The sequence below is a fragment of the Pecten maximus genome, chromosome 7 (assembly GCF_902652985.1).
Source record: "Pecten maximus chromosome 7, xPecMax1.1, whole genome shotgun sequence".
Taxonomy (NCBI): domain Eukaryota; kingdom Metazoa; phylum Mollusca; class Bivalvia; order Pectinida; family Pectinidae; genus Pecten; species Pecten maximus.
The window spans coordinates 46003013-46019204 of record NC_047021.1 but is presented as its reverse complement, the minus strand read 5'-3'; the positions used below and the strand labels follow the sequence as shown (position 1 = coordinate 46019204).

General features: G+C 35.5%; 1 protein-coding gene across 1 annotated transcript in view; it reads left to right on the top strand.

Moving 5' to 3' along the window:
• Positions 1–509: 509 nt before the first annotated feature.
• Positions 510–16192, top strand: part of LOC117330987 (high mobility group protein HMGI-C-like) — a 51073-nt gene continuing 35390 nt past the window's right edge. Inside the window, exons 1-2 of the mRNA XM_033889584.1 lie at positions 510–908; positions 1132–1200. Coding sequence (XP_033745475.1) covers positions 804–908; positions 1132–1200 — 174 coding nt within the window. The 5' untranslated portion in view covers positions 510–803. The remainder of the gene's footprint in view (positions 909–1131; positions 1201–16192) is intronic.

Sequence of the window (16192 nt, the reverse complement as noted above, 5' to 3'; positions counted from 1 at the left end):
GCTGCTGGAGGACGATGACTGTGGAGGAATATTGTTAATTGGAGAGTAATAAGGTCACATGACTAGATATATTAGAAGGAAGGGAGAATTGACCTTTAGTCTAGTGGTAGGATATTTGCCTTGAGAGCGAAAAGTCGCCTGACAATATTGAAAAAAAAAAAATGGTAAAAACTTAGATTTGTTCATTTTCTATTGTTCAAGCCACAGAAAAGAAGTATTTTGTACTGCTAATAATGAAGTACAAGTTGGCGCTGTCGACACGGCGCACTGAATATTTAAATCACGCGAACATTTGCCAGACGATAGAAAAAGCTCGACATTTTTGTCGGTCTCCGAGAACTTAAGAAAAGTTTCATCCCCAGACTGGGAAACTACGTACGCGTCTCGATCCGTCTCGTCCGATTGCATCAATGGAATGTGTGTGGGGTTCCCGCGGAATGTGCATTCGGTCTACTTCTTGAAGCACTCTATAGGTCGTAGATGTAGAGCTTCCGAACGGATCCTGTGAGTTATCTAGGTCACACACATACACACAGCCACCAGCTGATCGCAGCGTTTCATTCATAAGTTAGTTGACGAACTGTTTACGGTGTCAGGTGTGCTCATCACCGGATTATTTGTTGTTGGTACGTAACAAAACACACCGTCTCAAGGATCACGTGACGTTATCCTCTATAATATCTGTGGTTTGAGATTTTTCTTGATCCAACTTTTTGTCGACTTTTTCCTCTAGCTAAACCTTTTGTGATATTAAACAGTGCATATACACATTGTATCGTACACCAACCCCGTTATTTGACACCATGTCGGAGGCTGCAACGGCGTCTGAAGTGGCAGCAGAAAACACTCCGGCATCACAGCCCACTAAAAGGGGCAGAGGACGACCCCGGAAACCAAAACCTGACCAGGTAAGTAAATGTGCGCGCGGAATGCGGTCACGAGGTTTCCATAGGGAAACGTGTTTACTTTCTCCCTGTGATTTCGTGAAATAACTAAAATATGCCACCCACGCGAAAGATGTTAAACCGTTGTTGCTTTAACTTCCTGTTTAGAAAGCAAACTAACTTTATGTGTATATAGATGTTTTCTTTTCGCATTAATTTAAGCAAAATTTTGAACAAATATTTCTAGCCAGAAGAACCGAAACCAAAACGACCTCGTGGAAGGCCCCCCGGGACTACCAAAACCCACGGCAGTAAGGTAAAGTATTATATAACTTACCGGGACTACCAAAACACACGACAGTAAGGTAAAGTATTATATAACTTACCGGGACTACCAAAACACACGACAGTAAGGTAAAGTATTATATAACTTACCTAGACTACCAAAACACACGGCAGTAAGGTAAAGTATTATATAACTTAACTGGACTACCAAAACACAAGGCAGTAAGGTAAAGTATTATATAACTTACCTAGACTACCAAAACACAAGGCAGTAAGGTAAAGTATTATATAATTTACTGGGACTACCAAAACACACGGCAGTAAGGTAAAGTATTATATAACTTAACTGGACTACCAAAACACACGACAGTAAGGTAAAGTATTATATAACTTATCTGGACTACCAAAACACACGACAGTAAGGTAAAGTATTATATAACTTACCGGGTCTACCAAAACACACGACAGTAAGGTAAAGTATTATATAACTTACCTGGACTACCAAAACACACGACAGTAAGGTAAAGTATTATATAACTTACCGGGTCTACCAAAACACACGGCAGTAAGGTAAAATATTATATAACTTACCGGGTCTACCAAAACACACGGCAGTAAGGTAAAGTATTATATAACTTACCGGGACTACCAAAATACACGGCAGTAAGGTAAAGTATTATATAACTTACCGGGACTACCAAAACGTAAGGCAGTAAGGTAAAGTATTATATAACTTACCTAGATTACCAAAACACACGGCAGTCAGGTAAAGTATTATATAACTTACCGGGTCTACCAAAACACACGGCAGTAAGGTAAAATATTATATAACTTACCTGGACTACCAAAACAAACGGCAGTTAGGTAAAGTATTATATAACTTACCTGGACTACCAAAACACACGACAGTAAGGTAAAGTATTATATAACTTACCTGGACTACCAAAACACACGGCAGTAAGGTTAAGTATTATATAACTTAACTGGACTACCAAAACACACGGCAGTAAGGTAAAGTATTATATAACTTACCTGGACTACCAAAACACACGGCAGTAAGGTAAAGTATTATATAACTTACCGGGACTACCAAAACACACGGCAGTAAGGTAAAGTATTATATAACTTACCTAGATTACCAAAACACACCGGCAGTAAGGTAAAGTATAATATAACTTACCTAGATTACCAAAATACACCGGCAGTAAGGTAAAGTATTATATAACTTACCTGGACTACCAAAACACACGACAGTAAGGTTAAGTATTATATAACTTACCGGGACTACCAAAACACACGGCAGTCAGGTAAAGTATTATATAACTTACCTGGACTACCAAAACACACGGCAGTAAGGTAAAGTATTATATAACTTACCGGGACTACCAAAACCCACGGCAGTAAGGTAAAGTATTATATAACTTACCGGGACTACCAAAACACACGGCAGTAAGGTAAAGTATTATATAACTTACCGGGACTACCAAAACACACGACAGTAGGGTAAAGTATTATATAACTTACCTGGACTACCAAAACACACGGCAGTAAGGTAAAGTATTATATAACTTACCGGGACTACCAAAACACACGACAGTAGGGTAAAGTATTATATAACTTACCTGGACTACCAAAACACACGACAGTTGGGTAAAGTATTATATAACTTACCTGGACTACCAAAACACACGACAGTAGGGTAAAGTATTATATAACTTACCTGGACTACCAAAACACACGACAGTAGGGTAAAGTATTATATAACTTACCTGGACTACCAAAACACACGGCTGTAAGGTAAAGTATTATATAACTTACCTGGACTACCAAAACACGTCAGTAAGGTAAAGTATTATATAACTTACCAGGTCTACCAAAACATACGGCATAAAAATAAAGTATTATATAACTTACAGGGACTACCAAAATACACGGCAGTAAGGTAAAGTATTATATAACTTACCGGGACTACCAAAACACACGACAGTAGGGTAAAGTATTATATAACTTACCTGGACTACCAAAACACACGACAGTAAGGTAAAGTATTATATAACTTACCGGGACTACCAAAACACACGGCAGTAAGGTAAAGTATTATATAATTTACTGGGACTACCAAAACACACGGCAGTAAGGTAAAGTATTATATAACTTACCTAGACTACCAAAACACACGGCAGTAAGGTAAAGTATTATATAACTTACCTGGACTACCAAAACACACGGCAGTAAGGTAAAGTATTATATAACTTACCGGGTCTACCAAAACACACGGCAGTAAGGTAAAGTATTATATAACTTACCTGGACTACCAAAACACGCCAGTAAGGTAAAGTATTATATAACTTACCGGGACTACCAAAACACGTCAGTAAGGTAAAGTATTATATAACTTACCGGGACTACCAAAACACACGGCAGTAAGGTAAAGTATTATATAACTTAACTGGACTACCAAAACACAAGGCAGTAAGGTAAAGTATTATATAACTTACCTAGACTACCAAAACACACGGCAGTAAGGTAAAGTATTATATAACTTACCTGGACTACCAAAACACACGGCAGTAAGGTAAAGTATTATATAACTTACCGGGTCTACCAAAACACACGGCAGTAAGGTAAAGTATTATATAACTTACCTGGACTACCAAAACACGCCAGTAAGGTAAAGTATTATATAACTTACCGGGACTACCAAAACACGTCAGTAAGGTAAAGTATTATATAACTTACCGGGACTACCAAAACACACGGCAGTAAGGTAAAGTATTATATAACTTACCGGGACTACCAAAACACGTCAGTAAGGTAAAGTATTATATAACTTACCGGGACTACCAAAACACACGACAGTAAGGTAAAATATTATATAACTTACCTGGATTACCAAAACACACGGCAGTAAGGTTAAGTATTATATAACTTACCGGGTCTACCAAAACACACGACAGTAAGGTAAAGTATTATATAACTTACCGGGACTACCAAAACACGTCAGTAAGGTAAAGTATTATATAACTTACCGGGACTACCAAAACCCACGGCAGTAAGGTAAAGTATTATATAACTTACCGGGACTACCAAAACACACGGCAGTAAGGTAAAGTATTATATAACTTACCGGGACTACCAAAACCCACGGCAGTAAGGTAAAGTATTATATAACTTACCGGGTCTACCAAAACACACGACAGTAAGGTAAAGTATTATATAACTTACCGGGTCTACCAAAACACACGACAGTCAGGTAAAGTATTATATAACTTACCTAGATTACCAAAACACACGACAGTCAGGTAAAGTATTATATAACTTACCTAGATTACCAAAACACACGGCAGTAAGGTAAAGTATTATATAACTTATCTGGACTACCAAAACACACGGCAGTAAGGTAAAGTATTATATAACTTACCTGGATTACCAAAACACACGGCAGTCAGGTAAAGTATTATATAACTTACCGGGTCTACCAAAACACACGGCAGTAAGGTAAAGTATTATATAACTTACCTGGACTACCAAAACACACGGTAGTCAGGTAAAGTATTATATAACTTACCTGGACTACCAAAACACGTCAGTAAGGTAAAGTATTATATAACTTACCTGGACTACCAAAACAAACGGCAGTTAGGTAAAGTATTATATAACTTACCTGGACTACCAAAACACACGACAGTAAGGTAAAGTATTATATAACTTATCTGGACTACCAAAACACACGACAGTAAGGTAAAGTATTATATAACTTACCGGGTCTACCAAAACACACGGCAGTAAGGTTAAGTATTATATAACTTACCTGGACTACCAAAACACACGGCAGTAAGGTAAAGTATTATATAACTTACCGGGACTACCAAAACACGTCAGTAAGGTAAAGTATTATATAACTTACCGGGACTACCAAAACACACGGCAGTAAGGTAAAATATTATATAACTTACCTAGATTACCAAAACACACGGCAGTAAGGTAAAGTATTATATAACTTATCTGGACTACCAAAACACACGGCAGTAAGGTAAAGTATTATATAACTTACCGGGACTACCAAAACACACGGCAGTAAGGTAAAGTATTATATAACTTACCGGGACTACCAAAACACGTCAGTAAGGTAAAGTATTATATAACTTACCGGGACTACCAAAACACGCCAGTAAGGTAAAGTATTATATAACTTACCGGGTCTACCAAAACACACGGCAGTAAGGTAAAGTATTATATAACTTACCTAGATTACCAAAACACACGGCAGTAAGGTAAAGTATTATATAACTTATCTGGACTACCAAAACACACGGCAGTAAGGTAAAGTATTATATAACCTACCTGGACTACCAAAACACACAACAGTAAGGTAAAGTATTATATAACTTACCGGGTCTACCAAAACACACGGCAGTAAGGTTAAGTATTATATAACTTACCTGGACTACCAAAACACACGACAGTAAGGTAAAGTATTATATAACTTACCGGGACTACCAAAACACACAACAGTAAGGTAAAGTATTATATAACTTATCTGGACTACCAAAACACACGGCAGTAAGGTAAAGTATTATATAACTTACCTAGATTACCAAAACACACGACAGTACGGTAAAGTATTATATAACTTACCTAGATTACCAAAACACACGGCAGTAAGGTAAAGTATTATATAACTTACCTGGACTACCAAAACACACGGCAGTAAGGTAAAGTATTATATAACTTACCTAGACTACCAAAACACACGGCAGTAAGGTAAAGTATTATATAACTTACCGGGACTACCAAAACGTAAGGCAGTAAGGTAAAGTATTATATAATTTACTGGGACTACCAAAACACACGGCAGTAAGGTAAAGTATTATATAACTTACCGGGACTACCAAAACACACGACAGTAAGGTAAAGTATTATATAACTTACCTAGACTACCAAAACACACGGCAGTAAGGTAAAGTATTATATAACTTACCTAGATTACCAAAACACACGGCAGTCAGGTAAAGTATTATATAACTTACCGGGTCTACCAAAACACACGGCAGTAAGGTAAAATATTATATAACTTACCTGGATTACCAAAACAAACGGCAGTTAGGTAAAGTATTATATAACTTACCTGGACTACCAAAACACACGACAGTAAGGTAAAGTATTATATAACTTAACTGGACTACCAAAACACACGGCAGTAAGGTTAAGTATTATATAACTTAACTGGACTACCAAAACACACGGCAGTAAGGTAAAGTATTATATAACTTACCTGGACTACCAAAACACACGGCAGTAAGGTAAAGTATTAAATAACTTACCGGGACTACCAAAACACACGGCAGTAAGGTAAAGTATTATATAACTTACCTAGATTACCAAAACACACCGGCAGTAAGGTAAAGTATAATATAACTTACCTAGATTACCAAAACACACCGGCAGTAAGGTAAAGTATTATATAACTTACCTGGACTACCAAAACACACGACAGTAAGGTTAAGTATTATATAACTTACCGGGACTACCAAAACACACGGCAGTCAGGTAAAGTATTATATAACTTACCTGGACTACCAAAACACACGGCAGTAAGGTAAAGTATTATATAACTTACCGGGACTACCAAAACCCACGGCAGTAAGGTAAAGTATTATATAACTTACCGGGACTACCAAAACACACGGCAGTAAGGTAAAGTATTATATAACTTACCGGGACTACCAAAACACACGACAGTAAGGTAAAGTATTATATAACTTACCTGGACTACCAAAACACACGGCAGTAAGGTAAAGTATTATATAACTTACCGGGACTACCAAAACACACGACAGTAGGGTAAAGTATTATATAACTTACCTGGACTACCAAAACACACGACAGTTGGGTAAAGTATTATAAACTTACCTGGACTACCAAAACACACGACAGTAGGGTAAAGTATTATATAACTTACCTGGACTACCAAAACACACGACAGTAGGGTAAAGTATTATATAACTTACCTGGACTACCAAAACACACGGCTGTAAGGTAAAGTATTATATAACTTACCTGGACTACCAAAACACGTCAGTAAGGTAAAGTATTATATAACTTACCAGGTCTACCAAAACATACGGCATAAAAATAAAGTATTATATAACTTACCGGGACTACCAAAATACACGGCAGTAAGGTAAAGTATTATATAACTTACCGGGACTACCAAAACACACGACAGTAGGGTAAAGTATTATATAACTTACCTGGACTACCAAAACACACGACAGTAAGGTAAAGTATTATATAACTTACCGGGACTACCAAAACACACGGCAGTAAGGTAAAGTATTATATAATTTACTTGGACTACCAAAACACACGGCAGTAAGGTAAAGTATTATATAACTTACCTAGACTACCAAAACACACGGCAGTAAGGTAAAGTATTATATAACTTACCTGGACTACCAAAACACACGACAGTAAGGTAAAGTATCATATAACTTACCGGGACTACCAAAACACAAGGCAGTAAGGTAAAGTATTATATAACTTACCGGGACTACCAAAACACACGGTAGTCAGGTAAAGTATTATATAACTTACCGGGACTACCAAAACACGTCAGTAAGGTAAAGTATTATATAACTTACCGGGACTACCAAAACACACGGTAGTAAGGTAAAGTATTATATAACTTACCGGGACTACCAAAACACGTCAGTAAGGTAAGGTATTATATAACTTACCTAGATTACCAAAACACACGGCAGTAAGGTAAAGTATTATATAACTTACCGGGTCTACCAAAACACACGGCAGAAAAGTAAAGTATCATATAACTTACCGGGACTACCAAAACACACGGTAGTAAGGTAAAGTATTATATAACTTACCGGGACTACCAAAACACACGGCAGTAAGGTAAAGTATTATATAACTTACCTGGACTACCAAAACACGTCAGTAAGGTAAAGTATTATATAACTTACCGGGACTACCAAAACAGATGGCAGTAAGGTAAAGTATTATATAACTTACCGGGACTACCAAAACACACGGCAGTAAGGTAAAGTATTATATAACTTACCGGGACTACCACAACACACGGTAGTAAGGTAAAGTATTATATAACTTACCGGGACTACCAAAACACACGGTAGTAAGGTAAAGTATTATATAACTTACCGGGACTACCAAAACACACGGCAGTAAGGTAAAGTATTATATAACTTAACGGGACTACCAAAACACACGGCAGTAAGGTGAAGTATTATATAACTTACAGGGACTACCAAAACATACGGCAGAAAAATAAAGTATTATATAACTTACCGTGACTACCAAAACACACGGCAGTAAGGTAAAGTATTATATAACTTACCTAGACTACCAACACACACAACAGTAAGGTAAAGTATTATTTAACTTACCTAGATTACCAAAAAACACGGCAGTAAGTAAAAATATAATATAACTTACCGGAACTACAAAAACACACCCACATTTTTTCAAAACTTGGCATACATGATCAATATAACATGTAGTTGTGCATCCCACATGTTTTTCTCGAAAAAACATTTTTCAAAATGGCCGCCGTCTTCTCATTGGTTGAGACTTGTCCGGACAACTCCTCCTAAAGTACTACTCCGATTTTAACAAAGCTTGGTATACCTGATCAGTATAACATGTACCCCCCGGTCGTTTAAAAAAATGGGAAATAAATATGTGCACTCCTAGGTCAGGCAGGGGACTTTGTACTGCTGCTGCAATACTATCCATCCTTGTTATATATACTGAGCTAGTGTTAGGGCTAAAGATGTCATGTTCTGGAGGCTTGTTATATATACTGAACTAAATATGTCATGTTCTGGAGGCTTGTTATATATACTGAACTAAATATGTCATGTTCTGGAGGCTTGTTATATATACTGAACTAAATATGTCATGTTCTAGAGGCTTGTTATATATACTGAACTAAATATGTCATGTTCTGGAGGCTTGTTATATATACTGAACTAAAGATGTCATGTTTCGGAGGCTTGTTAGCTATACTGGAGCTAAAGGAATTTCATGTGCTGGAGCTTGTTATATATACTGAAACTAAAGATTCATGTTCTGAGGCTTGTTATTATAATACTGACTAAAGATATCATGTTCTGGAGGCTTTGTTTTATATATACTGAACTAAATAATGTCATGTTCTGGGCTTGTTATTATACTACTAAGATGTCTGTGCGGGGCTTGTTATATATACTGAGCTAAAGCTGTCATGTGCTGGAGGCTTGTTATATATACTGAACTTAAATATGTCATGTTCGGGAGGCGTGTTATATATACTGAGCTAAAGATGTCATGTGGCGGGAGGCTTTTTATATATACTGAACTAAAGATGTCATGTTCCTGGGGAGGCTTGTTATATATACTGAACTAAAAGATATCATGTTCTGGAGGCTTGTTTATAATACTGAACTAAAGATAGTCATGTCTTCTGGAGGCTGTTATATATACTGAGCGAAAGATTGTCGTGGGCTGGTAGGCTGTTATATATACTGAGCTAAATATGTCATGTTCTGGAGGCTTGTTATATATACTGAGCTAAAGATGTCATATTCTGGAGGACTGTTATATATACTGAACTACTTATGTCATGTTCCGGAGTTTTGTTATATACACTTCGCTAAAGATATCATGTTCTGGAGGCTTGTTATATATACTGAACTAAAGATGTCATGTTCTGGAGGCTTGTTATATATACTGAACTAAATATGTCATGTTTTGGAGGCTTGTTATATATACTGAGCTAAAGATATCATGTTCTGGAGGCTTGTTATATATACTGAACTAAAGATGTCATGTTCTGGAGGCTTGTTATATATACTGAGCTAAAGATATCATGTTCTGGAGGCTTGTTATATATACTGAGCTAAAGATATCATGTTCTGGAGGCTTGTTATATATACTGAACTTAATATGTCATGTTCCGGAGTCTTGTTATATATACTGAACTAAAGATATCATGTTCTGGAGGCTTGTTATATATACTGAGCTAAAGATATCATGTTCTGGAGGCTTGTTATATATACTGAACTAAAGATATCATGTTCTGGAGGCTTGTTATATATACTGAACTTAATATGTCATGTTCTGGAGGCTTGTTATATATACTGAACTAAAGATATCATGTTCTGGAGGCTTGTTATATATACTGAGCTAAAGATGTCATATTCTGGAGGACTGTTATATATACTGAACTACTTATGTCATGTTCCGGAGGCATGTTATATACACTTCGCTAAAGATATCATGTTCTGGAGGCTTGTTATATATACTGAGCTAAAGATGTCATGTTCCGGAGTCTTGTTATATATACTGAACTAAATCTGTCATGTTCTGTTCTGGAAGGTTGTTTTATACACTTAGCTAAAGATGCCATGTTCTGGAGGCTTGTTATATATACTGAACTAAATATGTCATATTCTGGAGGCTTGTTATATAAACTGAACTAAATATGTCATGTGCTGAAGACTTGTTATATATACTGAGCTAAAGATGTCATGTTCTGGAGGCTTGTTATATATACTGAGCTAAATATATCATATGTTCTGGAGGCTTGTTATATATACTGAGCTAAAGATATCATGTTCTGGAGGCTTGTTATATATACTGAACTAAAGATGTCATATGTTCTGGAGGCTTGTTATATATACTGAACTAAATATGTCATGTTCTGGAGGCTTGTTATATATACTGAGCTAAAGATATCATGTTCTGGAGGCTTGTTATATATACTGAACTAAAGATGTCATATGTTCTGGAGGCTTGTTATATATACTGAACTAAATATGTCATGTTCTGGAGGCTTGTTATATATACTGAACTAAATATGTCATGTTCTGGAGGCTTGTTATATATACTGAGCTAAAGATGTCATGTTCTGGAGGCTTGTTATATATACTGAACTAAAGATATCATGTTCTGGAGGCTTTATATATACTGAACTAAAGATATCATGTTCTGGAGACTTGTTATATATACTGAGCTAAAGATGTCATGTTCCGGAGGCTTGTTATATATACTGCACTAAATATGTCATGTTCCGGAGGCTTTATATATACTGAAATAAAGATGTCATGTTCTGGAGGCTTGTTATATATACTGAGCTAAAGATGTCATGTTCCGGAGGCTTGTTATATATACTGCACTAAATATGTCATGTTCCGGAGGCTTTATATATACTGAAATAAAGATGTCATGTTCTGGAGGCTTGTTATATATACTGAACTAAAGATGTCATGTTCTGGAGGCTTGTTATATATACTTAACTAAATATGTCATGTTCTGGAGGCTTGTTATATATACTGAACTAAAGATATCATGTTCTGGAGGCTTGTTATATATACTGCACTAAATATGTCATGTTCCGGAGGCTTGTTATATATACTGAACTAAAGATGTCATGTTCTGGAGGCTTTATATATAAACTGAACTAAAAATGTCATGTTCTGGAGGCTTGTTATATATACTGAACTAAATATGTCATGTTCTGGAGGCTTGTTATATATACTGAACTAAAGATGTCATGTTCTGGAGGCTTGTTATATATAAACTGAACTAAAAATGTCATGTTCTGGAGGCTTGTTATATATACTGAGCTAAAGATGTTATGTTTCGTAGGCTTGTTATATATACTGAGCTAAAGATGTCATATTCTGGAGGACTGTTATATATACTGAACTACTTATGTCATGTTCCGGAGTCTTGTTATATATACTTTGCTAAAGATATCATGTTCTGGAGGCTTGTTATATATACTGAGCTAAAGATGTCATGTTCTGGAGTCTTGTTATATATACTGAACTAAATATGTCATGTTCTGTTCTGGAAGGTTGTTTTATACACTGAGCTAAAGATGCCATGTTCTGGAGGCTTGTTATATATACTGAACTAAATATGTCATATTCTGGAGGCTTGTTATATAAACTGAACTAAATATGTCATGTGCTGAAGACTTGTTATATATACTGAGCTAAAGATGTCAGGTTCTGGAGGCTTGTTATATATACTGAACTAAATATGTCATGTTCTGGAGGCTTGTTATATATAATGAGCTAAATTTGTCATGTTCTTGAACCTTGTTATATATACTGAACTAAAGATATCATGTTCTAGAGGCTTGTTATATATACTGAACTAAATATGTCATGTTCCGGAGGCTTGTTATATATACTGAACTAAATATGTCATGTTCTGGAGGCTTGTTATATATACTGAACTAAAGATGTCATGTTCTGTAGGCTTGTTATATATACTGAACTAAATATATCATGTTCTGGAGGCTTGTTATATATACTGAACTAAAGATGTCATGTTCTGGAGGCTTGTTATATATACTGAACTAAATATGTCATGTTCTGGAGGCTTGTTATATATACTGAGCTAAAGATGGCATGTTCTGGAGGCTTGTTATATATACTGAACTAAATATATCATGTTCTCGAGGCTTGTTATATATACTGAACTAAATATATCATATGTTCTGGAGGCTTGTTATATATACTGAACTAAATGTGTCATGTTCTGGAGGCTTGTTATATATACTGAACTAAATATATCATGTTCTCGAGGCTTGTTATATATACTGAACTAAATATATCATATGTTCTGGAGGCTTGTTATATATACTGAACTAAATATATCATGTTCTCGAGGCTTGTTATATATACTGAACTAAATATATCATATGTTCTGGAGGCTTGTTATATATACTGAACTAAATGTGTCATGTTCTGGAGGCTTGTTATATATACTGAACTAAATATGTCATGTTCTGGAGGCTTGTTATATATACTGAACTAAATATGTCATGTTCTGGAGGCTTGTTATATATACTGAACTAAATATGTCATGTTCCGGAGGCTTGTTATATATACTGAACTAAATATGTCATGTTCCGGAGGCTTGTTATATATACTGAACTAAATATGTCATGTTCCGGAGGCTTGTTATATATACTGAACTAAATATGTCATGTTCTAGAGGCTTGTTATATATACTGAACTAAATATGTCATGTTCTGGAGGCTTGTTATATATACTGAACTAAAGATGTCATGTGCTGGAGGCTTTATATATAAAGTGAACTAAAAATGTCATGTTCTGGAGGCTTGTTATATATACTGAGCTAAAGATGTCATGTTCTCGAGGCTTGTTATATATACTGAACTAAAGATGTCATGTTCTGGAGGCTTGTTATATATACTGAACTAAATATGTCATGTTCCGGAGGCTTGTTATATATACTGAACTAAATATGTCATGTTCCGGAGGCTTGTTATATATACTGAACTAAATATGTCATGTTCTAGAGGCTTGTTATATATACTGAACTAAAGATGTCATGTGCTGGAGGCTTGTTATATATACTGAACTAAATATGTCATGTTCTGGAGGCTTGTTATATATACTGAACTAAATATGTCATGTTCTGGAGGCTTGTTATATATACTGAACTAAAGATGTCATGTGCTGGAGGCTTTATATATAAAGTGAACTAAAAATGTCATGTTCTGGAGGCTTGTTATATATACTGAGCTAAAGATGTCATGTTCTCGAGGCTTGTTATATATACTGAACTAAAGATGTCATGTTCTGGAGGCTTGTTATATATACTGAGCTAAAGATGTCATGTTCTGGAGGACTGTTATATATACTGAGCTAAAGATGTTATGTTTCGGAGGCTTGTTATATATACTGAGCTAAAGATGTCATATTCTGGAGGACTGTTATATATACTGAACTACTTATGTCATGTTCCGGAGTCTTGTTATATATACTTCGCTAAAGATATCATGTTCTGGAGGCTTGTTATATATACTGAGCTAAAGATGTCATGTTCTGTTCTGGAAGGTTGTTTTATACACTGAGCTAAAGATGCCATGTTCTGGAGTCTTGTTATATATACTGAACTAAATATGTCATATTCTGGAGGCTTGTTATATAAACTGAACTAAATATGTCAGGTGCTGTAGACTTGTTATATATACTGAGCTAAAGATGTCAGGTTCTGGAGGCTTGTTATATATACTGAGCTAAAGATGTCATGTTCTGGAGGCTTGTTATATATACTGAGCTAAAGATATCATGTTCTGGAGGCTTGTTATATATACTGAACTAAAGATGTCATGTTCTGTAGGCTTGTTATATATACTGAACTAAAGATGTCATGTTCTGGAGGCTTGTTATATATACTGAACTAAATATGTCAGGTTCTGGAGGCTTGTTATATATACTGAGCTTAAGATGTCATGTTCTGTAGGCTTGTTATATATACTGAACTAAAGATGTCATGTTCTGTAGGCTTGTTATATATACTGAACTAAAGATGTCATGTTCTGGAGGCTTGTTATATATACCCATATCACATTAAGATATAGCCCTTTTCTGCTTCCTTTCCTAAATTCGTCTCGATTTGTTATAACCTGACACATAAATAATTATCTTAAAATTAACTTTTCGTGCGGACAGTCAGTAGGTTGTATAGTGTATATCGCCAATGTTATGTATACAATAAAAAGTTATGTGATATTAAATCATCCTGGTTTTCTTCTTTGTGGACCACGTCACCGCCTAGTCTCAGTGATAATATCCTTTTATGTCACGCCATGTTGTACCATCACACAAAGGGATAACATGTATCTGCTCCTCTTACTACATAATTATCTTGTTTGTTCTAGGAAGTGAATTACCATTTCCTTTAACAGTAATCAAGGGATGACCTTGCATTCTTTTTTGGAGGGAACACAAACACGGCAATCGTCATGATATTGTACAAAGTTTACGTCTCAACATAGATACATCACTTAGCTTATTTAAAAAATGATAGATCATCTGTTAATATAACGCCACATCCTTCACCATATTTCAGAAATATAGATTCTTTTATTGGTACCAACATTGCATTTATTATATAGATGTGGAAAATGAAACCCTTCGGAAACCAATTATCATATAGAGTCTAGGTGTGGAACATGAAACCATTCGGAAACCAATTATCATATAGAGTCTAGGTTTGGAACATGAAACCATTCGGAAACCAATCACGTGTAAATAGAGTTCTAAATGTCGGAAATCCCGGAAACTACTAGTCAAACCAGACGTAATATATGTCTGTTAAACTGGTATCCCTTCATACCTCCCTCTATCTCGTATGCAGATTTACATATTCATTGCGACCGACATCTACATCGCTCCTAATAGCCTTCAACTATATATATATGAATGACAATGACAGTCGTGACGTCATGCAGTGACGTAGTATTTTATAACAAAATGTGACTGAGCAATACAAAGTACAGTGTGTTCCGTAAAATGATCAGATACGTCGGGGTGCCAATCTAACTATATGTAAAATTGGAAAACTCATTTCATCGTTGATTTTTCAGAGTATTGTTGATAAAACTTCTTTTCTCGGATGATGACAATTTGATCATGGCCACGTCAAAAGTCGGTCAAGTTAAGGCAATTTTGATCGGCGAATTATTCATTCGTTCATCACTACCATATAAGGAATGAAATTTGCGTGCAAATTTACTGTTTGCTTGAAATGGGTATAATCTTTCAGAATATCATAAGTATTTTATATAAGTATAAGTATATTTGGAAACTTTTGCCAAAAATTTGGTAGTGATATGAGAGATAGAGGATATCTAACAGTGTCTTCAGTAATACCAAATATATTTCACGAGTGGGACTAATATTTTGATATTTTTCACTCGTGCTGCGTACTGAAGACACTGTTAGATATTCTGTTTATTACATTTTTATCAACAAAAAACCTACCCCGTATGCTAACTAGGCCTAATATAAACAAAAAAAGTAGTTCCCCCTGTCCAGGTGCTGACATATATGTCGGGCTTTCTGATTGGTCAATTATTTTGGTATTTTCTAATCATTAATTTGATTGGTCAAATCAGCAAAAGTGATATTTTTCACTAGTGACACTAGCGTCCTGGGAGGATGGAATTTTTTCAT